The following is a 27,534-nucleotide window of genomic DNA, read 5'->3' as shown; positions in this document are numbered from 1 at the left end:
ACCCAGGTTACTTACAAGCCTTCCCCCCGTGAAAAAGCTGCTGTGAGGGTCCTTGTGGATATTGCATTGTGGGGTATGTTTCCAGTTCTATTAGGCAGATATGAAGTAGTGGAACCATTGGGTCATAGGGCAAATGCATGTTTAACTTTACTTAAAAAAAACCCTGCCATGCTGCTGCTGCTGCTGCTAAGTCGCGTCAGTTGTGTCCGACTCCGTGTGAGCCCATAGACGGCAGCCCACCAGGCTCCCCCGTCCCTGGGATTCTCCAGGCAAGAGGACTGGAGTGGGTTGCCATTTCCTTCTCCAAAGCATGAAAGTGAAAAGTGAAAAGTGAAGTCGCTCAGTCGTGTCTGACTCTTAGCGACCCCATGGACTGCAGCCTACCAGGCTCCTCCATCCATGGGATTCTCCAGGCAAGAGTACTGGAGTGGGATGCCATATGGTTTTTCAAAGTGGTAGTACCCTTTTATACTGCCCACCCTTATTTTTTTTTTTCACCCTTATTTTTTAAATTGATACGCAGATACGAGTTTCCAACTGCCTCTTGCATCAGTTTTGTTAGGCCACATTTCTCAAGGAATATGTCCATTTCATGTAAGTTCTTGAATTTATTGGCATAAAGTTGTCAACAGGACCCATTTATTATCTCTTCGTGTCTGTAGAGCCTGTAGTGATGTTCCTTTCTCAAGTCTGACACTGGTAACTTGTGTCTTCTCTTTTTTCCCAGTGGTCAAGTCTAACTAAAAGTTTTTATTGACTTTTTTTTAAAGCAGTTTACTTATTTCCATGCTTATTTTATTTCCCTTCTTTTATTTTAGATTTGTTTAAAATCCCTCGTCTTTTCCTAGCTTCTTAAGGTAGAACCTTGTTGATTTGAACCTTTATTCTTTTCTGATTTAGGCTTTTAAGGGCGTATATTTCCCTCCAGGCATTGTTTTAGTTATATCATACACATATTGATATCTGTTATTATCATTCAGTTTGAAATATTTTCCAATTTTTTTCTTGTGATTTGTCTGATTTATGAGATATTTAGAAGTATGTTAGTAAAGTTCCAAATACTTGAGGATTTCCTGGGTATCACAGTAGGCTGATTTCTCATCTAAAGCATCTGGTCAGATAAACGTGATGCTGTTTTGATCTTTTGATACTTATCACCACTTGCTTGGGCAGCACATGTGGCCCACTTGGTGAATATGCCGTGTGTCCTTGAAAAGAATGTGTATTCTTCAGGTGGTGGATGCGGTGTCCTGCAGACCAGTTGGATCCAGTTCTTTTCTCCCTTTACTCATTTTTAAATGCACCTGTTCTGTCAGTTACTCAGGGAGGGGCACTCAGGTCTCTGCCCACGATCAAAGTTGGTCTGTTCTGTCAGTGTTCGCTCCATGCATTATGAAGCCATGTTATTAGGTGCACACATTTAGGGAAGGTGTCTGTGCTTAATGAGTCTAACCTCTTATTGTTATGAAACATCCCTCTTTGTACTGATGTTTATTTTTTCTTGATATCATTAAGCAAATTAGCTTTTTTATGAGTAGCACGTCCCTGGCAGATCTTTTTCCACCTTTTATTTCAGCTGCCTGAGTCTTTACGGTGACAGCCTGTGTTTGGCTTTTCTTTCGGCTCTCTGTCCCTGTATTTCTTGCAATCAGACTGCAGAATCACTAGTCTAAGAGAGAAAACTAAAATGTAAGAAATACTTTAATAAGCAGAAAATGAATGAGAAATAAATGCAAATCTTCTACAATCGTGCATTTGCTTTCTAAAAAGTAAAATTTGAAGATATCCTTATGTGAACACCAGTATCACAACTCCACACTCATCAGTGCTGTGAGTCTTTCCTTCTCAGGAAGATTCCCACCTGGGAGGCTGACACTGCAGGTGCTCCGTGACCTGAGGAGGCAGAGAGGGGTAGACGTGTCACTGGCATGATCTAGCCCTCGCTTGGCCCCTCCTGCTTCTGTCTCCGAATTTCCTTTCTGGTCGCTGCCCTGCCCTCACTGCCACCATCCCGGCCACCACCACCTCCGCCTTGGGCTTCGAAAGGAGGCCCTCGCGTGGCGGTCTTGGGACCACTGGCCTCTCTGATCCGTTCTCCACCCTGTGGTCAAGACCGTGTGTGTCGGCTGTTCCCCCGGCCCAGAACGCTCCCTCTGAGGCCTGCTCTTCTCTCAGTGGGTCTCTGCGTCTCCGGGTCGCGTTCCAGCTCTCACGGCCTCCAAGAGACCTGCTAACGGGGTGCACCTTCCTCTCAGGACTTCACGGTGTTCTTCGCCTTGTGCTGTGAGCACTTACTCTGGTTGAGCTTTTACCTGTGCCCGCCCTTGGAGCGGGAGGTGAGCTCCCCGCCGGTGGGGTCTGCGTGACGGTCAGCCGTGTAGTGAAGTCCCTGCCCTGCTGGCCCCAGGGAAGTGCTCCTTAAATACTTGTTGGCATCCGTCAGTGACCTCCATGTTTTCCTGTTTCTTTACGTCTTCAAGTAACATCTTACAGATTTCTTCACATGGTATTTCTTTCTTGTGCGTTTCTTGTTAAGCTTGTGCCTGTAACCTTTTCCACTTCTTTTTTTGTCAGTAGAGACAAGCTATTGATTTTTTGACTCTCATATCTGCCTGTCTTGCTGAACTCAGAAGCTGGGGTTCCGCGTGTCTTGGGGTGCTGCCTGCCCATCTGCTGGCTTTGTCCTCAGGCTGGTGAGGGGCTGGGGGGCTGCTGACCCCCAGCCTGACATTTGGCACCACCTGCATTCAGAGGAAGCAGAGATCCAGAGATCAGAGATCCAGCAGATCCCCTGGGAGCCAGGAGAGGTGTCCTCAGGCGCGCTGGCGCCTCTGTGCTCTCTTCCCAGGGTTCAGATGGGGTCCCAGGCCCGTGGCCAGATTGGGCACTGGTGAGGGTGTGGCTTCACCCCCGTGCCAACCATCCCAGCCTGAGTGTAGAGCAGGTGGGTGGGTTCCTGCCCCTGACCTGCTGGTGTGTGTGTGTGTGTGTGTGTGTGTGTGTGTAGGCGTGTGGGTTCCTGCCCGTGACCTGCTGCTGGGGTGTGTGTGTGTGTGTGTGTGTGTGTAGGCGTGTGGGTTCCTGCCCGTGACCTGCTGCTGGGGTGTGTGTGTGTGTGTGTGTGTGTGTGTGTGTAGGCGTGTGGGTTCCTGCCCCTGACCTGCTGGGGTGTGTGTGTGTGTGTGTGTGTGTGGTCACTTTGCACAGTCAGGATTCTGCTGGAAAGGTGGAAGGGGCGGATGGGCCGGGGTTGAAAGGCCACACCTGACCCCTGTCAGAGCGGCCCTGGGACTTCTCCCATCCACATCCCGACGCTTGGATCAGGTTGAAAAATCTGCTGGTGTGGAGCGGCCTTTTCATTCCTGTAGTCATACTGATCTTGGACCATCAGTGGTGTTTCCGTCTGCTGAGGTTTGATTTTGGACCCTTCTGTCTGTGAGATCTGTCTGCCTGAACAGAAGCCTCCTTAGTAATGGGAGTCCATGGTGGGGGAGGACTCGGGGACATGCAGGCCCCTTGGTTCGCCTGCCTCCACGGCCGAGTCCCCTCACCTCTATGAGCCTGTTCCTCCGTCACCCAGTAGGACCGCAGCCCCAGCTAACTCACGCTGTCTGGAGGACCTCACACCTGAAAGCTCCCTTTCAGCATCAGAGTCAGAACTGTGTCTCACTGTATTGACTGAAGGCACCGTCTTGTGAGGGTCCTTCATGAGGAGAGAGGTTCAGAGGACATCAGTGGTGTAGGTTTTTCTAGGCTTTCTTCATAAACGATCCTCAGAAAGCCAGGCCCGTGCAGGCACCGAGACCCCGGGAACGTGGTTGGTAAACATCGCATTATTGGTGTTCGGATATTAGGTTCCTGCTTTTCATAATATCCTCAGGGAACTGGGGAAGATTTGATATTTTCTGAGATTGCCGTAAAATGCAAGTTATTGCTGGTGCTGTCGCCCAATTATTCTGTACTTATTTTACTTAGACTTTAGTAATTGGAAAAAGATTAGATGTCAGGACTTTGTATTTTGTTGATTCTATTACCAGAGTTCTTCTCTTTAATCATTTCCTTTATTCCTAGTATTAATCATTAGCTCTGAGCTGTTAAGGGAAGAACTTAACTTAAAGGGAAGAAATAATTACTTCCGTTTCTATAGGACTGACTGCTAGGTACCTACAGATTGAAATGTGTTCTCTGGCCATTCGGGGCCTGTGATGGAAGCCCTCGAGGAGACCCCGAAGAGCAGAAAGAACTCGGGGCCCTGACTTACCCGCCTTCCCAGGCTGTGCCCTGACCTGCTCTTGTCCAGGCCCCTCTGTCCCTGCCAGCCCCCCACTCTGTGACCGTTCCCCAACCTTAGGTGTCTGTCAGGGCAGCTGTGACTTGTACTGTTGAAACTTGATTGTCCCCAGGGTGGGATGTGGCTACATCCTTAATCAGTGCTGTGTAGACACAAGCTTATCTCCACCAACTGCTGTCTTTCAAAACCCCTCCTGACTTGTAGAACAGACTTACGGACCTGGGCCAGGGAAGAAGGAGTGGGTGGGACGAATAGAAGGAGGAGCTGGAGGCGTATACACTGCCGCATTAAAACAGGCAACCTGTGGGGGTTTGCTGCAAGACTCAGGACTCACACCGAGCTCTGTAACCACCTTGAGGGGTCAGATGGGGTGGGAGGCGGGAGGGAGGTTCAAGATGGGGGGGGACACACGTATACCTCTGGCTGACTCGTGTTGATGTGTGGCAGAGGCCAGCACAATATCGCGAAGCAACTATCCTTCAGTTAAAAATAGATAAATCTATTAAAAAAAAAATCTGTCCTAAGAAGCGCACCTCATGTAGGTCTTGTTAAAGAGTAAGTGGTGAGAGTGACAGGGGATGAAGGAAAGACGTGAGGTTGAGGGTGGGGTGCGGGGGTGGAGAGAGGGAAGTGGGTGAGTGGGAAGGAAGGAGGGGTGGAAGGAAACGTGTCCTCTGCACCCCACCTGTCCCTGTGGTTACTGGGACGCTTGGGCCGTGTTGAGCAAACATGTGCTAAGATCTAAATGCAAACAGGTCACGTTTAGCTCGGTTTGGATAGAGTGGTATCTTCTCCGGTGTGTTAAAAACAATCAGTATCTGAAATTGTTCTCATTCAGGTTCGTTCTGGTTTCATTTATGGGGCTCCTTCCCCGACTAGTAACTGGGGGAGGATGTCGCCCAAGGGGAAGCTTTGCCTGCCGTCTGTAACCCCCTTCTTCCCGTCTCTCTTGTGTTGGCAGAGGAGCTCAGGAGGCTAAGCTGGTCCGGGATCCCCAAGCCCGTCCGTGCCGTCACGTGGAAGCTGCTCTCAGTAAGCTGCCCCCTCTGCGCCCCCGCCCTGCGCCCCCTGCCCCAGCGCGCGTTGTCCTCCTGCGAGGACAGGCTCTCGCGGCCCGGCCGGGCCCCGAGCCCCACGCGCATCCCGCTCCACCTCGCGGATCCGGCTTCGGCCGGGGCTGCGACGGCATCGCCCACCCTTTGCTCAGCTTCAGGTTTGCTTTGCCAAGGCTGGCAGAAAACGAGGGTAAGTCATAACTTAGGACGGCTGTGTCCTTCTCCGATCTTATTATTTTTAAAATCTTTGTGGTATTTCCAAACCTGTGTTATAAAATGGGTTCCAGCGTAGAAGATTCTTTCAGCTCTGAGGACTCAAACAGGGAAATGTGTTTGAGGATCTTTTAAAAAGCATCAGTGGTGATGGTGTTGGACCTGTGTGTGTTTGTGTGACAGAGGCTGGGCCGTGGCTCCCTCACACCCAGTGGGGAGCAGCGTGTTCTGGGGGCTTCAGGAGAAGGTGGGAGCTGGTTCTTGCTGTGAGTCAATGTCAGAAGTGAGCTTGGCTCTGCCGATCATCTCGGAGTCGTTTCTAGACAGCTTTCTTCCCATTTCCTTTTTTTTTTTCCTTATTATTTTGGGAGCTAAGTCAATAGGGACCCCTAAGAGTTTACCCTAAATTGGGTCTGACTTTCAGTATTAAGAGACTCTTTCTTGCTAATGAGTTTTAATAAATTTGCAGCTTAGTACCTCGTAATCCTACATGCAGATGCAGCTCCGAACAGTGAATATTTATTGATCAAATATTCTCTTGCAATTAAAATCAGACCTGCTGCAATTGCTAATGTTTTTGTTCGGTGTTTTTTTTATTTTAAGCATTTGTATCTGGTTTTCCCAACGTCCTCTAAGAGAGGCTACAGGCTTTCCAGGCCGCATTTTAGGAGGTTTGCATGAAAACACCTTTCCGGGGTCTCTGTGGAGGTCTTGCGTTTGTGAAGGCTGTGCTCCTCCTGGTGGGAAGCCCTCTGTGAATTACGTCATCCCGTCCTTGTCCCTGTGGCTCCCCGCCTCTGCGGGTCTTGGTTAGACACCCTCCCCTGCTGCCCAGTGACTGCCTGGGAGGAAGAGCCACCTGGGGGCAGGGGGCAGGGGGCAGAGGGCAACGTGAGATCGGCTCGGCAGGTCTGAGGTGGGGTGGGTCTGTGACCAGCAGCGCTGGGGTGCAAGTGACGGAGTCTGGGCTTCTCAGACATTTATTCACGCCACCACCGCTGATTACAGGGGCCCTTGCCCATCACCTCATGGGAAATAGATGGGGAGACAGTGGAAACAGTGTCAGACTTTATTTTTTGGGGCTCCAAAATCACTGCGGATGGTGATTGCAGCCATGAAATTAAAAGACGCTTACTCCTTGGAAGGAAAGTTATGACCAACCTAGACAGCATATTAAAAAGCAGAGACATTACTTTGCCAACAAAGGTCCTTCTGGTCAAGGCTATGATTTTTCCAGTTGTCATGTATGGATGTGAGAGTTGGACTGTGAGGAAAGCTGAGTGCCGAAAAATTGATGCTTTTGAACTGTGGTGTTGGAGAAGACTCTTGAGAGTCCCTTGGACTGCAAGGAGATCCAACCAGTCCATCCTAAAGGAGATCAGTCCTGGGTGTTCATTGGAAGGACTGATGCTGAAGCTGAAACTCCAGTACTTTGGCCACCTGATGCAAAGAGTTGACTCATTGGAAAAGACCCTGATGCTGGGAGGGATTGGGGGCAGGAGGAGAAGGGGACGACAGAGGATGAGATGGTTGGATGACATAACCAACTCGATGGGCATGAGTTTGAGTAAACTCCGAGAGTTGGTGATGGACAGGAAGGCCTGGCGTGCTGCGATTTATGGGGTTGCAAAGAGTCGGACACGACTGAGCAACTGAACTGAACTGAACTGTCCAGAGGCGGAGGGGAGCCGGACTCCAGCGCACCACAGTGGGGGCCTTGGGGCTGGTCAGGGGTGCAGCGGGATTTGATCTGGGGACCACAGACCGTGGGGTGCGTGGGCCTCACCTGCGGCCCCAGTGGGCGAGAGGGGGACGACACTCTTGGGCATGTGTCTGGGGTCTTCACCCTCGGGGTCTGAAAGCAGAGGTGGGCTGGGGTGGAGGAAGAGGGCAGAGGTGGCTAGGGCAATTCTCGCTGTCTTCGACTTGCGTTGATGGATGAGTTAAAAAAAAAAAGGCGTTGGGGACAGTGAGCAGAGCCCGTCCCTCCAAAGGTGGGCCACCAGCGGGGATGGCACTCCAGGGCTTCCTGGAGAAGGTGGGGTTCCTCTGGCCATCTCTAAGGGCGTGTCGGGGTTCCCTGGGTGAGCGACATGGGCGGGCATGTGACCCGGGGGAGGCAGAGAGTCAACACCCAGGCTCCCCAGGAACCGGCGGGTCAGCTGACCCCTTGGCGGGGGAGGGGATGGGAGGTGGGAGGATGGGGTGGGGAGCCCAGGTGCCCGGGGCTGGGCCGCCTCCTGAAGGTCTGCCGTGAGGCGCGAGGGCAGGGGTGGGGGGCTGCAGGGTGAAGCCCGGCGCCCCGGGGGCAGGGGGGCGGAACTGCTGCTTGGCTCCTCCCTCCTCCCCTTGTTCGTTCAGCCTGCCCGAGCTCTTCCCGGAGCGCGGTCTGGCGCCGGGAAAGCAAAAGCAGGGAAGGGAAACGACCACGTCCCCGAGGCTCCTGGGGCCCTCTGAGAAGGAGGGAGCCCCTGCCCTCTGCACCCCCTGGGCCCAGGGCGGAGCTGGGCCCCTGAAGACAGAGCACCTGTCCTCCCCGCGCGCCGCTGTCCCTGCGTCTCTTCCTCTGCCTTTTCACTTGTTCTGCAAGCGTTTATCAAGTGTTGGCCGTGTGCCGTCCCATGCACGTGTGAGATTCCTGCGGAAGCAGTGGTCCGCGCCCCTTGGAAGGCGTAGGAGCTGGGATGGGCGGGACACAGTTTCCACCGAGCGCCTGCCCCAGGCTGGGGGGAGGGGGCGGGGGTGGGCGCGGCCGGGGCAGGTGGGCTCCGGCCCCCTCTCGACCTGCGGCTTTCCATTCTGGGTCCACACTCGTGTTCCCTCGGGAGCTTGGGAATTGCTGCCATCTGCATTCCCCCGGGGTGTTCAGGCGCGCCCAGGGTGGGGACCGCTGCTCTAGGACGCTCCGGCCCCCCGTGGGACAGGGCAGGGCAGGGCACCCCCGAGCCGGCTGGGAGACGGGGCATCGAGGGCAGCTCCCCTGGGCGGAGGTGCTGGGAGGGTGCGGCTGGGCCTGACTCAGCTGCAGCTGAGGGGCGGGTGTCGGTAAGAGTTTATGCTCAGTCGAGTGTGTGCTCAGTCCCGTTTAGGAAGACCACCAACTTGTGTGATTTGTTCAGGATCCGTCATTAACACAATACAATCCCGGTGGCTTGTGGACTTGCTTAACGGATGAGTAGGAGATGCCATGTTAATGAAGAAAGATGGAAGCTGGTCTCTGGTCACTCAGGAGAGCTAACCCGTGCCCCAGCGGCAAACCACTGCTGACGCCATCTAACGCCGGAATTCCATGCACGTGGTGCAGAAACTTTAAAAAATCAGACACTGTGGACACTGCTTTCCTTCAAATAGATAGTCAACAGGGACCTGCTGCATGGCGCAGGGAACCCTACTCAGTATTCTGTAATAATCTGAGTGGGAAAAGAGCTTGGAACCAGAACGGGGGATACACGCATATGTGTAACTGAAGCACGTCACTGTAAAAGCTGAAACTAACGCGACGTTGTTAATCAAGTATCCTCCAACGTGAAACAAAAATTTAAAAATTAATGCTCTAGAAAATTACATTTTTGGCTCTTCTAAAAAAGCATTTCAGAAATATCTAACAAAAAGTAAGCACTTGCCGTTCATGGCAGTCAGAATGGTTGGAAATGATGAGTGAAGCTCTTGTACATGTTTCCTTCTTTGTGTTTATCTAGGTGAGTTTGCACGTGAACCCAGGGGGAGGGAGCAACTTGATGTTTGTGTCACCGGGACAGTTCTGATATAAGTATATGCATGCATTGTTTTACATTTATGATTAGTGTTTTTATAGCATGCTAATACAGCAATTAAATTTTCTGTAGTTCTGTCATTTAAAATTCATTGCATACTTGAATATATTTCATTTGCATAATTTCCCATCTTGCTTAATTATCTGGAGGCCGCAACTTGCGTGTGTGTGTTTTCCTTTAGGAAGGGGAGCGTCCGGAGGCTGTGTGGGCTCGCTTATTGCCCGCGTCCCCGCTTCGATGCCCTTGCCTTTCAGAACTTCTGTCTCTGTTCTTTAGTTAACATTCAAGGGTGGCGAGAATTTCTGGGTCCTCGTTCCCGTTCAGTTAGAATGCTCTGGCGGTGCCGCAGGTGGTCTGTGTCAGGCTGTCCCCTCCAGCCGCAGCCGATGCCCCCCGTGGTGGCCCCAGCGCCCTAACCTGGCCGCTGCATGCGCGTCCACGCCGTCTCGGGCTTGCCCAGGGCTCCCTGCAGCTGTCAGCTGTGTCAGGGCGTCTGTCCTCTGCCTCTCCACCTCCATCCGCTCCTCCGTCTCCAGACCCAGCCCAGAGGAGGACGCCAGTCCATCCCTGTTCAGTTGCTCGGTCGTGTCCGACTCCGCGACCCCGTGGACTGTAGCCCGCCCGGCTCCTCTGTCCATGGGATTTCCCAGGCAAGAATACTGGAGTGGGTTGCCATGTCCTCCTCCAGGGGCTCTTCCCAGGGCAGGGATCAAGCTCATGTCTCCTGCATTGGCAGGTATATTCTTTACCCCCGAGCCCCCTGCTTCTCATGAATTAGCTCAGACACGACCTCCTAGCCTCCTGGGTGGGGACCCTTCTTGGGGTGTGACAGTGTCATCCCAGATCTGTTGACCTCATGCCTTCATCCACCAAGTATCTGTGGCGTATCGGCTGTGCCAGGGATGTTTGTGAACAGAGGGGGTGACGATTCCTGCGTGCTGGAGCTGGCATGCTAGTGAGAGGAGCTGGCAGTAAATGCAGCGAGTAAATTTCACAGCATCTTGGAAGGGCTGATGTTACAGAACAAAACAGGAGCAAAATAGGAGGGGTCCCCAGGGCCGGGCTGGTGGCTGGGGCGGCGACCTGGGGGCCAGAACTTGCGGGAGGGGAGGGACGGGGCCTTCAGGGTCTTGGTCCCACCCAGGTCCATGGGCTCCTTGGAGAGGGCGGCACCGACTCCAGCCATCGGGACGCTGTGCAGACCAGGCAGCCCCGCAACCCTCTCTGCCGAAGAGGAGGGTAGGCGCAGTGCCTAGATGTGTCCCTCGGCCCCGGGGCTGGGAGGAGGGTGGGTGCTGGGCAGGTGCTCCTGTGGAAGGGCCACGGCGCCCGCGCCTGGAGCCCAGACCCCGGAGGCTGGGAGCCGGCCCTGCAGAGGCGGAGGCGGTGGCTTCATGGGGCGGCACCGCCTCTTGTGGCTCTGCAGCCGCCCGGCTCTGCCCGCGTCGCTGAGAGATTCTCCTGTGATGAGGGGTGTGGCTGTGTTCCTGGAGAGGTTCCCTGCAGGCTGGATGTGGCCTGTGACTGGTGGTCTGCCGGCCCACGATGCCGGGGACGGGGCCCAGGGCGGAGGGAACTCAGAGGGGCCTTGAGCCTTGGGGGTGCCAGGCGGGGGAAGGGAGAGCATCCCGGGCTGAGAGGTGGGCAGGGCCAGGCCGGCGGGAGCAGGCGGTGCCGGTGCCGGGTGGCCTGGTCTCCAGGGGGAGGCGGGGCCTGGTCCCCAAGCAGCTCCGGTGGAGGGGGTGCATGGAGGGGTGGGGCTCGGGTGGGCCCGCTTTGCCTCCCGCCCTCCACCAGGTTTGTGTGCGACAGGACCCCCGGCGAGGAGCTGTCCCTCCCTTTCCTTACCTGGGGCTGTGGCTCATGGTCACTGTCCAGGAGGTTACAGGGGCTTGGCATGGCTGCACGGCCCGCCTGGGCCTGGTGGATGCCTGGGCTCCAGATGGGGTCTCTGAAGCTGTGACTGCCCCCCACCCCGACCCCCGTAACTTCATGCCTTCGGCGGGGCCGGGCTGGGAGCTGGGTGGGAGGAGGGCTCTGGGTGGTTTCGGGTGATGCTGGCTGAAGGGGGCGGGGTCTGAGCCGCTTAGGTGGGCGCTTTACCAGCTGGTAAGAAGGCGCTGGAGGTGGCCCGCCTCTCCAGTCCACGCTGGGGGCTGGTGGTGGTTTTTGTCGCTGGTGTAAGTGTGTGAAGCGGTCTGCTGTTTGGAATACAAGAGCCTCATTTGACCAGAAAATGGAGGCGGGTGGGACCAGCGGCCGCTCCTGCCCTCAGTGATGGGGCCGCCCGCTGCTGGCTCGCAGGGATCTGTCAGCTGGACCTGCCGCTGCTCTGGGAATAGAAGTGCCCCTTTCTGATGGATTGTAATTAATTGAAGGCGGTTTAGGACGACTGTTCTTCAGGGGGCTCCTCCTCACTGCTAGAGAAGGTGGAGGGCGGGCGACACCTGTGACAAGCCTGCTGGGGTGTAAATTGCTACACCTCCTGGCAGGGTCACTTGGAAAAAAAGCATCAAGAGCCTTAAATATATCCCGTGTCCCATTGAGCTGACAATGCACTTGTAGACATTTTACTCCAGGAAAAATCAGACATTGCTCAGCTCCACGTATTTTAGAGTACTGGACAATTGAAAATATTCAGAATGTTCAGAAATCGAGGAAAGGTTAAACAGAAATATGTGATAAAGACATTCATACAGTGGAAGGCCATGTAGTCTTGGGGACCAGTGCTCACAGGGCAGGGCCTGTTAAGCTTTTTCTGTGAAGGGCTGGTTGGAAAGCACCCGAGCGTGTGTTCAGTGGGTCGCGTGGTCGCCTTCCGACTCCTCAGCTCTGCCTCAGTCGTGTGCAAACAGCCACACACGTGGGCAAACAGGTGTGGCTTCGTGCCCCCGATGTCCTGGTTACAGAAATGGGCTGTGGGCTGGCGTCTGCCGAGCCCCGCGTTAGAACAAAGCGTTATGTCAGTGGGAGCCAGGGTCGAGGTACATAAGAACAGAATGTTGGAGAGGAAATTTCCTTAAAAAGGCCGTGGAAAGGACTAGTCATTAAAAGTAAATTGGGCTTCGTTCAGGTTAGGAGCTTCTGTTCATCAAAAGACGTCATTAATGGGCGAAGAGCCACGGGTGGGAGGAGGCGATGTTTAGTGCAGGCCTGCCGTGCAGACGGTGCAGCAGGCGCCTGTGAATCAGGAGGGAGGCGGGCCGCCTACCAGGAGGGGAAGGGCTGCCCATGGGTGAGGATGCACACAGCCTCCCGCAGGCCCCTGGAGAGGCAGCTGAGGCCTGCAAGCTGATGGATACCTCTGTGAGCCCGTCAGCACGGCTGCAAGGAAAAGGTGGTGGTACCCGGTGTTGGGAAGAATGGAGGCCAGTGGGTACTTCTCACGGGAGTGTAGTCACTTGAGAAATTCTTCAGCAAAACCTGTCAAAGGTACGCCCACCTTTGCTCCCCGGTATACACATAACAAAATGGATGTTGCATGCTGTAAAAGGCAGGCATGAGAACGTTTATTGCAGAAACCTGGTCACTACCCAAATGTCCGTTAACAGAATGGATTTTGTACATGGCGATGTTATGCGACAGTGAAAATTAACTACTGTTTCATGTTACAGAACGAATGAATTTTTCAAATGTAACACTGAGTTTAAGCAATGAGGCAGAAAAGAAAAAGATTCCGTGTGTGTGAAGTGTGGAAACCTGATAGGCAAAACCTATCAGGTGTCAGGAGTCAGGGAAGACCTCTGACAGTAGGTCAGGAGCAAGGGTCAGTGACTGGGAGGTCCCCAGGGTGCCCTGAGATGTGTTCATTTTGTGATCATTCACACACATATTTGGGCAACGTGTGCACACACACGTTATATTTCACTACATGTTTATTAAAGAGTTTAAGTGATGTGATCCAAATGTGTTAGAACGAATGTGTGTGAGTGTGTAGTTTATGATCCAGAACAGATGCTAAGTGGTGCCTAAAGGGGTATAAAGGGCATGTGTGTGCTCACACAGCTGAGAAGGGGCGGCTGGACTTAGGCTGACTTCGTCCTCAAGGCTGAGCACAGCTGTCCTTGAGTCAGCTCCTTATGGTGGATCTGCTGCTCCTGGTTCTCCCTCATGGTCCCAGGATGGCTGCCACAGCTCCAGACTGTGCACATTCTTTTTGATTCACAAGCAGCAGCAGAGAACGCCCTGTACCTGGCTTTTGTGCCTGCTTCTGGTTCCCCCTTCTTCCCCAAGCCTGTCGGTCACTGCAGCTGGTGGGATGGTGGGGCATGTTGGCCCATCAAGGCTTGTCCTGAAGGAAGGGGATTACGCACCCTGAAGGAGGAGCCTCAGAAGTGGGACCCAGAGGCTCTTCAGGGCACTGTTTGGCAAAGGATGCACAGATGTTTAATAGCAAACACGACGACGTCCACTGTGGACGTGGAGATGCCCTAAAGAGCGGGCGGCACCGCCGCTGTGTTTGTTCACTTGTCCACTGTTAGGCGGAATCACTCACTGCAAGTCTAGGTGCCTGCCGGGGACCGGTGCAGTGACTCTCATGCCAGGTGCTGCTGGGGGGCTGTGTGAGCGGGCCCCGCTCGGGCCACTTCCACCCCCCTGGGGAAGTGACCAGTGAAGGGATGCCCAAGGGATGAGGAGGGACACACAGGGGGTAAGCTTTGGAACGTCTAGGAGAAAAGCAAGGAGAAAATCCCTCTTGTGCAGGACACAGGAACCGCTAAATATAAATATAAAAGGAAAACTTGGTCCTTTGGACTTCGTGAACATCTAAAACTGCTATTGTTTAAGACATTAAAAGGCTCGCCACAGCCTAGGAGAATATAATCAGAGTGCATATATTTGACAAAAGACTTGCATCTCGAATGTATACAGCACTCATAAAACTCAGTAAAGAAAACAAGCAACTGGTTAAAGAAAACGGGCGAAGGATTTGAACAGACGCTTCATCAGAGAAGAGAAGCAGTGGCAGAGGGTCTGTGGAAAGATGCTGATTGTGAATCATTCGGGAAATGAAGTAAAAGCCCTTGACAAGGACTGATGTCTAGGAATGGACAACGCTCTAAGGTCCTCAGACCTTGTTAGTTAGTATGGAAAATGGTACCATCCTTCTGGGAAAAGACCCGGCAGTTTCTGAGAAAATTAAGCATACACCTACTTTATGACCCAGTTACCCAGGAGAAATCAAGTGTGTATCATAAAAGCCTTGTACAAGAATATTTATAGCAGTCGTTATTTAAAATAACCCCAAACCAGAAACAACTCAAATGATCAGCAAAGAGTGAGTGGCTTCACCGACTGGTTTAACCATACCTTGGAAATTCCACTCAGGGAGAAAGTGGGGGGGAGCCACTGCTGGTTTCGGAAAGAACCTCCGGAGACAGTGGTCTATCACATGGAGTCTGTCTTTCTCCTTCTGGCTTCACTTTCAGTATGATAACCTCTAGTGGCATCCGTGTTGCCGCAAATGGCATTCTTTCATTCTTTTTTATGGCTGAGTAATATTCCATTATTCGTGTGTGTGTGTGTGTGTGTGTGTGTGTGTGTGTGTGTGTGTATACACACATATATGACATCTTCTTTATCCATTCATCTGTTGACGTCTAAAATATGGCACAAATGAACTTATCTATGAGACAGAAACAGACCCACAGACATAGAGATCAGACTTGGGGTTGCCGGGGGGATGGGGGAGGGAGGGAGGGGGAAGGACGGGGCGTTGGGGGTTGGTGGATGCAAACGGTTACATTTAGAATGAGTAAACAACAAGGCCCTGCTGTAGACCACGGGAGCTGTATCCCACCTCCTGGGATAAACTGCAGTGGGAAAGAGTATAAAAGAAGACTGTGTGTCTGTGTGTAGCGGGGTCACTTTGCGGTACAGAGACTGGCACAGCATTGCAATCAGCGGCATTTCAGTTAGACAGAAAGACAGCGCGCTGGGTGAGGGCAGCCTTGCTCCCGGGCTCAGGTCCCCGCGGTTCCATCTCCCTGCGGCTCTGGGGTGGCAGCCGAGATGCTTGGGGAAGAGGGAGTGACTCCCCGCTCCTCCTGGCTGAGGGGGGCACCGGGACGGCCTCGGGGTGACGGTGAGCTCCGATCTTCACGGGGCAGTCGTCACACAGCTGTGCACCTTTGTCCCCCGTCACAGAACCGCTTACGTGAAGCAGGAACCTTCTGTTCTGGGTGTGGTGCGGCAGTAGTGTTGACTGGAGAAGTGGAAAATGGGAGACAGCTGTCTGGGCTCTTCGTGGCCGCCCTTCGCTGCCTGACCCTCGCTGAGTCTGGACCGGGACTGCGGCTGCCAAGATCCAGGAGTCTTTGGAGAGAGGAGAAAACGCACACGTGTGCGTACACAGACACAGGGACACACACGTGTCTGTATGCGTGTATGTGTCCGTGGACACACGTGTAAGCACACACGTGCATAGTTGTCGGGCCTGCAGGCGCCTGACCTGTCCGTGCTGTACGAGGCACGCCCAGACGGGGTTTCGTCTCTCGGCCAGCCCGCCGCCGGGCGCCCGCCCGTCTCTGCGTGGCCGCGGGTGAAGCTTCTTCACCCCCGGGGAGGCTGCGGTGCCCGCGTGCAGACCCCTGGGGAGCACGGGCGGGGCTGCGGCTCCCGAGGGCTCAGCTCGCTGCTTTTCACTTATGTCCCTTTTCCCAAGACTTGTTTGTCCTCCCCTCTGTATCGCGTTTCAGAGCACCATGCTCATTTCAAGATGTGAGCCTTTTGGGAATTCCCTGGTTCAGTTGTTGAGACTCTGTGCTTCCACTGCAGGGGGCACGGGCTTCATCCCCGATCGGGAAACTATCAGTAAGATCCCAAATGTGATGCAGCATGGTCAGAAAAAACATAATGCAATTTTTAAAAAAAGAAAAGATGTGAGTCTTTTGACTAGACTTCTCACAGAGGCTCCGTGAGTCGGCGTTGCTGCTCAGTTGCTAAGGCGTGTCCGACTCTTTGCGACCCCGTGGACGCAGCATGCCAGGCTCCCCTGTCTCCCAGAGTTTGCTCAAACTCATGTCCATTCAGTCGGTGATGCCATCCATGAGTTACTGTTAACCATATATACTTACTTATTCCACGAGTTACTCTTAACCCTATATTCTTTTTGTGTTTTTTTCTCACATAGGGTTACCTTCCTGCCAATGTAGACCGAAGACCAGCCACTCTCCAAAGAAAACAGAAAGAATATTTTGCTTTTATTGATCACTATTACGATTCCAGGAATGATGAGGTTCACCAGGATACCTATAGACAGGTGGGAACACATCTTCTCTTTTCTTGTTACTCGAAGTTCTTTCATTTGGTGACGTTTCTCTTGTTGGTGGAAGGCCCCTGGTTGGGTCACAGACCTTTATTTTCTAGTAAATAAGTAAATGTGAAACCTGATAAAGGTGAATTGCCCCTAATAGTGGCAACTTGGGCATTTCCCGTTCCTGTTACAAGAGTGGGAAGGTATTTTCATTGGAGCCACAGAACAGAGAGCCCGGAGCCCTGGGTGGAGAGTGTCCTGTGACTCAGGGATCGTCTGACCTGAAGGTCACAGGTGGACATCCCTCTGGGTCAGGTCAGAGGAGTGAGTCCCCCGGGCCCCCGGGCGCTGTCCTCTGCTGCCTTCAGGGGCGTGGTTTATGTTGAGAGCCGTGCTGCTCAGCTTGGCTCTGGAGGGACGCAGTTCCGTCCATGGTGGAGGTGTAGCCAGCTTATCATTTAGCTATTTAGTTTAATACAAAATGGGTATAATTATGGCCTCTTGAATAGTCAGTTGACAGACGGTGTGCATAATGGGAAAAACACTTAAAATTGATTGACGGTTCACCGTGCATCCAGGATTTGCTGTTGAAATCGCTGGAGGCCTCCCTAACTCTCATTGTCTTTGTACCGTGTGAGAATTCAGAACGGTCTGCGCCGCCGTTCAACAGGAAGGCGGTTAGGGCTTGGCAGCCCTGCCCCACGTTCTGAGATGAGCGTCTGGTTTTCCCGAGGCGTGTCAGAGGGAGTGTGACCTCTGACAAACTCGGCCTCTGGGTGCAGGAGCCTTGCTGAGTTTTCCGCTCAGACGCGGACGCCCAGGTCTTGTCAGTGTGGCGCAGTGCCGCCAAGAGGTCCCGAGACAGGCCTTCCCGCTGCCTGATCATCACGGGTCCTTTAAGTTAAGTAGGTTCTGGGACAGCACTTTCCCCACAGGGGAACCTTGACAGCCCTAGAGGAAGAGTGACTCGTGGTGGGGGCAGGGAGGGGGCGGGGACCGAACCGAGTTCTGATGCAGCCTGCATGTGGATCGGGTCAGCGAGATGCCGGCTTACCTGGCTGTTTTTCCACTCTGCTGGCTTTCATGAGTGGGTACATTTATTACTGTTTTGCCTGTGTTTTTGCCATGTTTTTATTGCAGAAAAAGACGTCCACAGGATGACACCAGCATCTGTCTGCGGGATTTACCGGGCTGTGTTCTGTTATGAATTTCTTAAGGGAAAGTTAATTAAAGATGGGTTGCATGCATCTTTAGTCAGTTACTGTGATAGGTAATAAAAAGCCCCCCTGTTACCGTGACTCCCCCGAATGTTTCTACATTCGTGTCAGTATGACCGAGCAGAGGGTTCGCTGCTGGGGCCTGCCTGCCCTGGGCCGAGTGCGCCTGCCTCTTGGAGGTGGACCCTGGGCCGTTCTGCATGGCCGTGTCAGGCGCTTCTGTTAGGTCAAGATGGAGCCGGCCCGGCTCTGGGGCTTGGGCACCCTGGTCTCCTCTCCCTGCTGCCCACTCTCGAGGATTGACCCATGAGCTGACCTTGGCCGCCTGTCTGCCCGCGGGCCTGGCCCCGCACAGCCCTGGGCAGCCAGGACCTCGTCTGCTTCCCGCCCTCTCTTGCCCTCTGTTCTCTCGGTTTCTGTTCACCCTGTGGGTGAAGCTGTCACGTCCAAAGCATGAAGAGTCGGTCCCAGCTCACCCGGCGTGTCTTCCCCGCCCTGCGGGTTCTGAGGACGTCGTGGCCGCCCCAGCCGGCCCAGTCCTGTGTGTGGGGGCAGGGCGTGCCGAGCTGGTGCTGGGGTGCACTGCCCTGCCCCCAGCCAGCACGTGGCGGGCAGCTCCTCTGGTAGAGAGGTTGTGCTGGCCCCTGGCATGCCCCGTGGCTCTGATGGCGCGGGGTCAGTGCTCTGAGCTGGCTTTGGCGGACACCCTGGTCACGGGTGGGGTCTGGAGGGTTCTGGTTCCTGCATGTGGCCAGCCGCAGGGCTCTGGCTCCAGCAGACTGTAGTCCTCGTCTTCGGGGTCTTCTTCCCAAACCAGGGGTGCCTGTGCATCTCGGCATTTAGATCCCTCCCCACGTTGCTCAGCGGGTCTGAGTCAGGTCGTTTCTTGTCTTCCTCTGATGCCGTCTCCTTTCCAACTTTCCATATCGCCTTGTAGTCCCTGCTCCCGGAACTCGCTAGTCTGCTGGCCCCTGACCCCAGCCCAGTTCTCACCCTGGGCAGTCTCACTGCCTCCCTTGGGATCACCAATGGGCAACTGGTTTCTGGGTTCTCACCTGAGGGGAGAGTCCAGGGTGGGCCCCGAGAGTGGGAGCAGCTCCCCGGTCAGAGGCGTGCAGCTCTGGGGCCATGCATCCCCCAGCAGCCCTCCAAGCCGTGGGGCGGGGCTTTGACGGGCGAGGACTCAGAGCCCGCTGGGGTGGCCAAGGCCACGGTGCTGGCAAGGCGGTGAGGAGACCCAGGCCCCGTGGGTCTCAGGACCCTTGTGGTCACGGGCAAGGACGGGCATGGACCTGCATCGCAGCCCCCTCCCCACGGCATCACGACGCCCGCCTTCCCTCCGCCCGTGTGGCCATGTGCCTGGGTGAATGGGGATGGCAGTAGCGTTGGCTGCCGTGGGGCATTCACGCGGGGTGCTGGGCGCCCTGAGCAGGCTTACGGGAGCCAGAGGGACCGCTGCGTGGTGCACGCTCTGCGATGCCTCTCCTGTCAGACGGCGGTCAGGAGGGGCCCGCTGTTCCTCCCAGGGCTTTTGAAGTGCTGCCTCTGAGCAGTGCCCCGGATTCCCCCAAGGACTGTGTACAGCGCAGAAAACTGTGTCCCGGGTTCCAAGAAGAAGCTGTCACGGCCGAAAACTTGTACGCTATTGATGTACTCGAATTGCTCCCCGTGTCAGAGGCTGGAAATCAATGCTTACTAATTGCTATGGATCCTGTTACTAAATAGCCGAGGGCCCGCTCTGTTTCTAGTCAGCCAGCTGCCGTTACCGGGTTGGGAAGCGTGGAGCGAGGCTGTCGTGCCGGGACGGGGTGGGGGGCCAGACGGATGGAACCTGCCCCCCCACCACAGGAGAATGCCCGCCCCAGAGAGAGCAGGCACGATCCCGAGCACACCCGCTGCTGTTACTCAGAGTCGCTGTTTTAATCATCACGCCTGCCGCGACATTTGTCAGCTTTTAAAATCCATGTGTCTTTCTCTTCTGTCTCCAGATCCACATAGACATCCCACGAATGAGTCCCGAAGCATTGATACTTCAGCCCAAAGTGACAGAGGTAAGAGGTGGGATCTGGACGTCCTGCGGAGGGAGCCCCACGCCCGCCGTCCCAGCGGCTTTACCCATGGCGGGGCCCGGGGTGGCCCCTGGGGCAGAGTCGCCAACACAAAGCGCTCACTGTTCTTTTTATTGTGCAGACATCGGTGTGTATGAAAGAACTCAGGTGGAGCGTATGTGTGCCTGTGGTTTACACGCGTGGGCCCCCCACCCAGTGTAGGGCTGCGAACCCCACCTGAGCGTGGCCGGTCACGTGGAGGCTGCCTGCCGCTCTCAGCCGCCTCCAGGCCCCTCCCCGGGAGATGCCCGCTCTCCTGCCCTGTGTGTCCCTCCCTCTTTTCACACCTTTAATGCACGTCACGTTGACCGGGGAGCCACGGTCTGGAGCCGGATCATTCCTCTGTCTGTGTGGTCCGGTCTCTGCACCCTGCCTTTCTTCACCCACGTTATTTTCGCAGGTTCAGCCAACCTGTGTGTCCAGCTGTCACTCAGATATCCCACACTTTCTTGCCTTTTCCTGTTGGTGGACATTTGGGTGGGTTCCAGGTTTCGCTATGGGACCAGTGTTGCCTGGCACCTTCACCTACGGTTCTGCAGGTGCCCACTGGCAGGGCTTTCTCAGTACCATTTATGAAGAAGTAAGGTGATGACTCAACGGACATGAGTTTGAAGAAACGCCCGGGCCTGATAAAGGACAGGGGAGCCTGGCGGGCGGCAGTTCGTGGGGTCACAAAGAGTCGGACACGACTTAGCAACTTAGCAACAACAGCAAAGTGTGGCACGGTTGGGTGTCAGCCTATTAAACTTTCCAGGTGACGTTGGGATGGTCTCCTGAGGGCTGTTCCGCCTCTGCTCTCTCTGGCAGAGGGCCGGTCATCTAGTGCTCACACCCCTGCCGGCTCTGGGTGCCACCAGACCTCTCAGGGTCTCTCTCTCTGGTGACAGTGTTCATTTTCCTGTCTCTGATCACCTGTGTAGTGAGCATCTCTTCCTGTATTTGTGTGGTTCTGTGTCTCCTTCTGGGAAATGCCTGTTTCTGTCTTTGCCTGATTTCTTGTGGGTAGTTGGTCTAATTGTTTGTTGGTTGTTGCTCTTTATATATTAGGGATTCTGACTCTTTGCCACTTGGTGGGGCAGATCCCTCCTCCCGCTCTGTGGCTGGTTTCTGACACTTCCTTCTTGGTGGCTTCCTTCTTGGTCACAGTCTGAAGTTCTCAGTTGTTGTGGCTTTGAGCGTACCCATCTCCTCAGTTAGGGCTAGCTTCCTGAGGAGACATCCTGAAGTCCTTCTCCCTCCCTTATTTTCACCTCAAGGTTCTGAAGTGTTGCCGTTCACACCTGTTTTAGTTCATCGGTGTCCCGTGGCTGTGTGTGCTCCGAGGCGGGAGTCCACTGCCACTTTCTCCCTTGGTGACCGGTCTCGCTTTTCTGCCCACGTTTGCAGGGTCCCGTCTGTTCACGTCTTTTTCACATTTGCGGAGATCTGATCTCTGATTTGGCTTCCCTGCTGGCTCAGTGGTAAAGAATCCGTCTGCAACGTAGGAGACTCGGGAGATGCAGATTCGCTCTCTGGGTCGGGAAAATGCCCTGGAGGAGGGCACGGCAACCCACTGCAGTATTCTTGCCCAGAGAATCCCAGGGACAGAGGAGCCTGGCGGGTCCCTAGGGTCACAGAGCTGAACACGGCCGAAGAGACTGAGGGCAAACGCAGGGACGCGCGCGGGCTTGTTTGCCCCAGTGTTCAGGTTACCTTTCCTTCAGCTCACGTGTGCCTGATTCATTCAGCTTCACCAGAAGTCTCAGTGTGTGGTGGGGAGTGTACATAACTACCCCCCCCCCCCCCGCCACCCACTTTCAAAACTGAGCAGGCCGTCTTAGGCTTTACTCCTCCACGTAAGTCCCCGGGGGAGCCCACGGAGGTCCCAGAGTCAGAAGGCCGGGGTTTTCTTTTTCTTTTCAAATTGAAGGAGAGTTGAGGTGCAGTGTTGTGTATTGCGGGGTACAGTGTAGTGATCCACAGGTTTTAACCTAGTGCTCCATTGCGTTTGTCATGAAACACCGCTGTGTGCCCTGTGTTGTACAATAGACCCTGATGGCTTACTTTATACCTACGAGTCTGTTCCTGTTCAGCCCGCCCGCCCTTCCCTCTCCCCACCGGCAGCCCCTCGTTGTTATTTGTATCTGTGAGCTGGCTTCTTTTCTGTTGCATTCACTGTCGTGTTTTTTAGATTCTGCTCTTGTTTGTTCCTAACGTCTGTTTGATTTGTGATTGGAATTGCACAGAACCTATAGATCAGTTCGGGAGAACTGACATGTGTATGAAATTTAGTCTTCATTTTCATGAACATGCTAATTCCCCATTTTCTTAGACCATTCTTTAATGCCTTTCAATGAAGTTTTAGAAATTGCTCCATAAAAGGTCCCATGTATGTTTTATTAGATTTATTCTTCGTTGTCATATTGTTTGTTGCTATTATAAATGGCATCTCTTTAAAATTGAATTTTCTCATTGTTTTAAATATTGGTTTTTCATCTTGATTGCTCTAGTAAATGCAGTTTTAAATTTTGATATCTCTCGCTGTGCAGTAAGTTTGTTAAAAAAAAACACAATTATTAAAGCCAAAGTGCTTTTAGATTACAAAACACAAAAGGAGAAAATTAGTTTCCCACAGAAGTAGTCATTTTGAGGTACTTCTCTTTGATTGTCCTTTTCAATAACTGTGCTTATTGTATCTGGAAAATGAGAGATCACATATTATAACCTCGTTTTAAGGTATTTTTTTAAATGGAAAATAGAGCCTGCCATGCGACCTTTAGTTTATCTTTACCGTTATGTTTTTCCTGCCACTGGAGACTCTCTGCGTAGAGCTGAGCTTGTGGGCTCCCAGTTTCAGAGGTGGGATCCAGGCCCCGCCGGCCGGTGTCGGCTGGTGTCAGGTGTGACAGGCTGGGACCTCGATCCCCGTGGAAGCCCCTGGGCCCTGGCACTGGGCCCCCGCGGCCCCTCCCTCAGCTCCCACACGTTCCTCCTCCAGCTGCTCACTTGCGCAGGGCCCGGCCTGGGGGTGCCTGCCTGTGGGGGAACCAGGGGATGGAAGCAAGGGGCTTTAGGAAGAGTCTAGAAGTGCTGGTCTCAGGGAGAAGCGGGGAGACTCAGGTTCTGGTTTGCGGCATTGCAGGGGTTAGGCTTGGACACACTACAGCTGGTCCATGACGGTGCTGGCTGGGCCCGTTAGGACGTACATTTGCCTTAAACCGTCATGTACAAGTCTAGGGAAGACATCCAGGCGTGGAGATGCAGGGCGGTATGGTAAGTATATGTTTGTACACTTTATGAGATGCTCCCAAACCCTTTCCCTGGGTGGCCCTGCCAGTTCGCCATGTGTGAGAGGCCCAGTTGCTCCACATCCTTGTCATATGTGGTATTGCCAATCTGTTTAATTTTCAGTATTTTAAAGAACAGCTGTGTAGTGGCATCTTATGGGGTTAGAATTTGCATTTCCCTGTTGACTACGGATGTTGAGCATCTTTTCATCTACTGATTTGTCATGCTCAGATCTTCTTTGGTGAATTGTCTGTTCCATGTTTTGGCTCACTGTTTAATTGCTTTTGAAACCTTTAGCCTGCCTGTTCCCTGGCCTCCCCTAGGCCTTCTGAGTCAGACTCCTAGGGTGGACCCTGGAAGTCCCTGTTGGAAGGAAGCACAGACGGAGGTGGAGGCTGTGGACGGAGGGAGGGTCTTTGTGGGGGTAGGACCTCCTGGGGTGACCTACTGGGTGACGTCCCCAGGGACCTGGCACCCAGGGCTCGGCTGCCTTCTTGCCTTTGCCCTGCGCTTCCGCCTTGATCCATCTGATTGGACCTTCTGTCTGTCCGTTTCCTCTGCCTGCTGGGCCCAGAGCAGCCATGCACAAGTACCCGTCGCGTGAAGCCGTCTGGGGTCCTCCCTTCCTCACCTGCGACCTCAGGTGTCTGCTTCCTCTGGGCCTTCTGGAGAATGTAGCCTTGTCGGAGACGCCCCGCCCCACTTCCGTTCACACTGTGATCGTCTCGGTGCTTGGTCTCTGATCGGTTGTCTCCTCGTGGATGAGGTCTCCCTCTGCCTGAATGTCACCTCCCCGGGAGCAGTGCCGGCGCCCGTGTGCCTGGAGCCTCACGGGACTTAGGAGATTTTGTTGATGTGAGTCATCAATCACTGATGCTGAAGCTCCAATACTTTGACCACCTGATGCGAAGAACTGACTCATTTGAAAAGACCCTGATTCTGGGAAAGATTGAAGGCAGAAGGAGAAGGCGACGACAGAGGATGAGGTGGTTGGATGGCATCATCGACTCAATATGTGAATACTCCGGGAGTTGGCGATGGACAGGGAGGCCTGGCATGCTGCAGTCCGTGGGGTCGCAAAGAGTCGGACACGACTGAGCGACTGAACTGAGCTGAAGAGTAACTAATCTTTTTATCCACTGTTGTTATTTGAAAGGAAAGTTCATAACTTTCTGGCTGTCGCTCTTTTTATCTTCTGTGGAAATAACCTCAGCCTTTTACTTGGGAAAACGCGGGCTCTAACCTGAGGCCCTTTGGCTCGTGGGCTGGTGCAGGGAGCTCAGGGGAGGACCTCCTTCAGATCTCACAAGCTGGGCCTTCTCATGAGATGAGTTCATCAACTCGTGAGTTCCTTCTCCTCTAATTATTATATTATCTGCCCTCTGGCTCTCCGCTTCTTAGAGCAGTTTCACAAATTAGGGAAATAAGATGCTTTTTCCAATTAGCCACGGAGAAGTGACGTCTCATTACATTTAAACAGACACAGAGGACAATGAACGTGCAGGCCTTTAGGACCCCATCATCCACGGATGGTCCTTCCGGTTGGGGTGATGAGTTCTCCGTGGCCCCGAAGGATGGTCATTTTCTGGGAGACACGTATCCGTGGAGCACAGATGTGTTCATCTTGGACTCTTCCCCTGACTGTGAGCTTTCTGCAGACAGGCTTCCCGACTGGAGTGTGTGTGTGGAGGGGCGTGGGCCCGGCTGGCATCCCGGGCTGAGGCGGCCGGGGAGAAGCCCACTTCCAGAGGAGCAGGCGTTGGCTGTGTCCCGAGGGTCTGGCCCAGACTGAAGAGGGTTGGGGCGTTTGCACAGGGGGGCGCTGCCTCCATGCCTGGGGGCCTCCTCCCCGGCCTGCTCTGCTCACCAGTCCCCCACTTCTTTGAGCTTGCCAGCACCGCCCTCACACCCTGGCTGACCCCACAGTGCCCACGTGATTCCCACGGTCTGCTCGCGTCTCTGTCCCCTTGGATGCAGCTCTTGAGAGGGGCAGCGTCCACTTTCGTCTTTGCACCACTGGTGCCTGATGGACACTGGGGTCTCAGACTGGTGTGTCCGAGGGTCTTGCCGGGATTCTGGCCACGGCCGAGGCCCTGGCTGTCCCTTCTCACGCTGCAGGCTGTCACGGCCAGATCCTGGATCTTCTCCTGTCCCCCCGGCACCTCCCGTGGGGCTGGCACGTAGTCTGGTAAACACTTGACAGGTGATGGTGGGCTGCACGCATTACACACGCGCTCCTCCTGGGGTGTGCGTTCAGGGGGCCCTTCCGTGGGGGACGCGGTGCTGGCAGGGTCTCAGGCTGGGGAGCTGGGCACGTTCAGTGCTCCTGGGCCTGTGTCTTCGTACTTACTGCTCTCTCCATTCCGTCTCATAATTCATGTTTGTTTTACCCTTTGTGGGTGGCGGGGGCAACGCATTTGTCAGAGCCTGTTTAGTCACTCAGTCACGACCCCGACTCTGTGACTCTGCGGGCTGTAACCCTCCGTCCTGGGATTTCCCAGGCAAGAATACTGGAGCGGGTTGCCATTTCTTTCTCCAGGGGATCTTCCTGGCTCAGGAATTGAACCCATTGTCCCCTGCGTTGGCAGGTGGATTCTTTACCGCTGAGCCGCCTGAGAAGCCTCTTTGTGAGAGCCTGAGAGATAGGTATTCGTTATATGATCAGTTCATTAAACTCTTCTGGTATCTATTTCAAGGATCTAATCCATAGATCTTCCCCTTCCCCTTTTTTCTCTTTTTGGCTTTATGGTAAAATAAATCAGAGCAGAAAGTTTTCCATAACATATATGTCCAATTTAAAGAAAAAATTAAAAATTGCTTCCACATGTTCACTGTCATGAAAGCTGAGCGATAAAGAATGATGTCTTTGAACTGTGGTGTTGAGAAGACTTTTGAGAGTCCCTTGGACTGCAAGGAGATCCAACCAGTCCATCCTAAGGGAGATCAGTCCTGGGTGTTCATTGGAAGGACTGATGCTGAAGCTGAAACTCCAATACTTTGGCCACCTGATTCGAAGAACTGACTCATCTGAAAAGACTCTGAGGCTGGGAAAGATTGAGGGCAGGAGGAGAAGGGGACGACAGAGGATGAGATGTTTGGATGGCGTCACGGACACAGTGGACATGGGTTTGGGTGGACTCCAGGAGCTGGTGATGGACAGGGAGGCCTGGCGTGCTGCAGTCCGTGGGGTCGCAAAGAGTCAGACACGACTGAGCAACTGAACTGAACTGTCCACTGTCAAGCTGATGAGACAGCCAGGCTGGCCTCATCGAGGTCCCGTCTCTGTGCCTCCCCAGACATGTCCGTCCCCCAACAGGGAACTCCCCTTGATGTTTGGTGCATTACTCTCTTGCTTTTCTCTAGTTTGTGGTGTGGTTGTCTGTGTCTTTCACCTGTTTTTACCGAGTATTTTCAGTGGAGTTGTGCTAAGTGCACCGCTTGTCATCACTGTCTGTGGGACAGAGTTGAGGCTCTAAGCCCCAGCTACCTGCACACAGCCTGTGGTTCATTTTCACTGCTGTGTAATATTCCCGGTGGCTTCTGTGATTTATTGATCCAGCCCAGGGTTAAGAAGCATCTGGCTTATGTTGATTCTGGTGTTTTTTCTCTTAAATACATCACACGACTTACTAAATCTATTCATAGATATATTTTTAGTTAGTGGCATCTTTTTGCATTTTAGTAGCATTGTCTTAATTTTTTAATGACGGTATATAGAAATGCAGTTGACCTTTGTAAGTTCATTTTATATCTGGCAAACTTAGTAATCTTTTATCAATTCTAATGTTTTGTGTGTAGGTGTATTTGAGTTTCTAAGGAAGTTAATCATATCGCTTATGAATAATGATAGTTTCATTTTTTTTCTTTCTGTTCTAGATATCCAGGCTTGGTTGTTTTTTTTTCCCCCTCCGCTGGCCAAGATTTCCACTACAGTATTAAATATTAGTGTTGAAAGAAGGCATATCCTGGTGTCATTCCAGTTTTGAAGAAGCCTGTGTCATTGACTTAGGGTATTTGCTCTAGGTTTTGTAGCTGCCTTATGTTAAGGATGGAGCCTTGCTTTACTCAGGGTTTTAAAGTCCTCAGTGGCTGCTGAGGTTTTATCACCTCCTTTCCCACTTTTCGTCTGAGGTGAGAATAGGTCTTTGCTCCTTTATTCTGTTGATACGGTGAATTTTATTAGGTGACTTCCTAGTACCAAGGAGACTGCGTTCCTGAAGCAAATCCAAATTGGCCAGGACGGATTTTTCACTGCCTCACAGGATTAAGAGTGTTAACATCTCACGTGGCAAACCGCCGGAAGGGGAAGGCCGGCCGCTCTCTAAAGGCGCAGACGCTCTCTGACTGTGTCTGAC

General features: G+C 53.4%; 1 protein-coding gene across 2 annotated transcripts in view; it reads left to right on the top strand.

Annotated features, from left to right (window-relative positions):
- Positions 1-27,534, top strand: part of TBC1D22A (TBC1 domain family member 22A) — a 267,796-nt gene that overhangs the window by 84,323 nt on the left and 155,939 nt on the right. For both annotated transcript variants that reach the window (XM_043880662.1, XM_043880661.1), the window contains 3 exons: positions 5,253-5,323; positions 16,465-16,593; positions 19,793-19,855. In XM_043880662.1, the coding sequence (XP_043736597.1) occupies positions 5,253-5,323; positions 16,465-16,593; positions 19,793-19,855 (263 nt within the window). The remainder of the gene's footprint in view (positions 1-5,252; positions 5,324-16,464; positions 16,594-19,792; positions 19,856-27,534) is intronic.

This window comes from Cervus elaphus, chromosome 22, assembly GCF_910594005.1.
Source record: "Cervus elaphus chromosome 22, mCerEla1.1, whole genome shotgun sequence".
NCBI lineage: Eukaryota > Metazoa > Chordata > Mammalia > Artiodactyla > Cervidae > Cervus > Cervus elaphus.
Note: the sequence above shows the minus strand (reverse complement) of the source record. Positions and strands in the feature narration are given on the sequence as shown.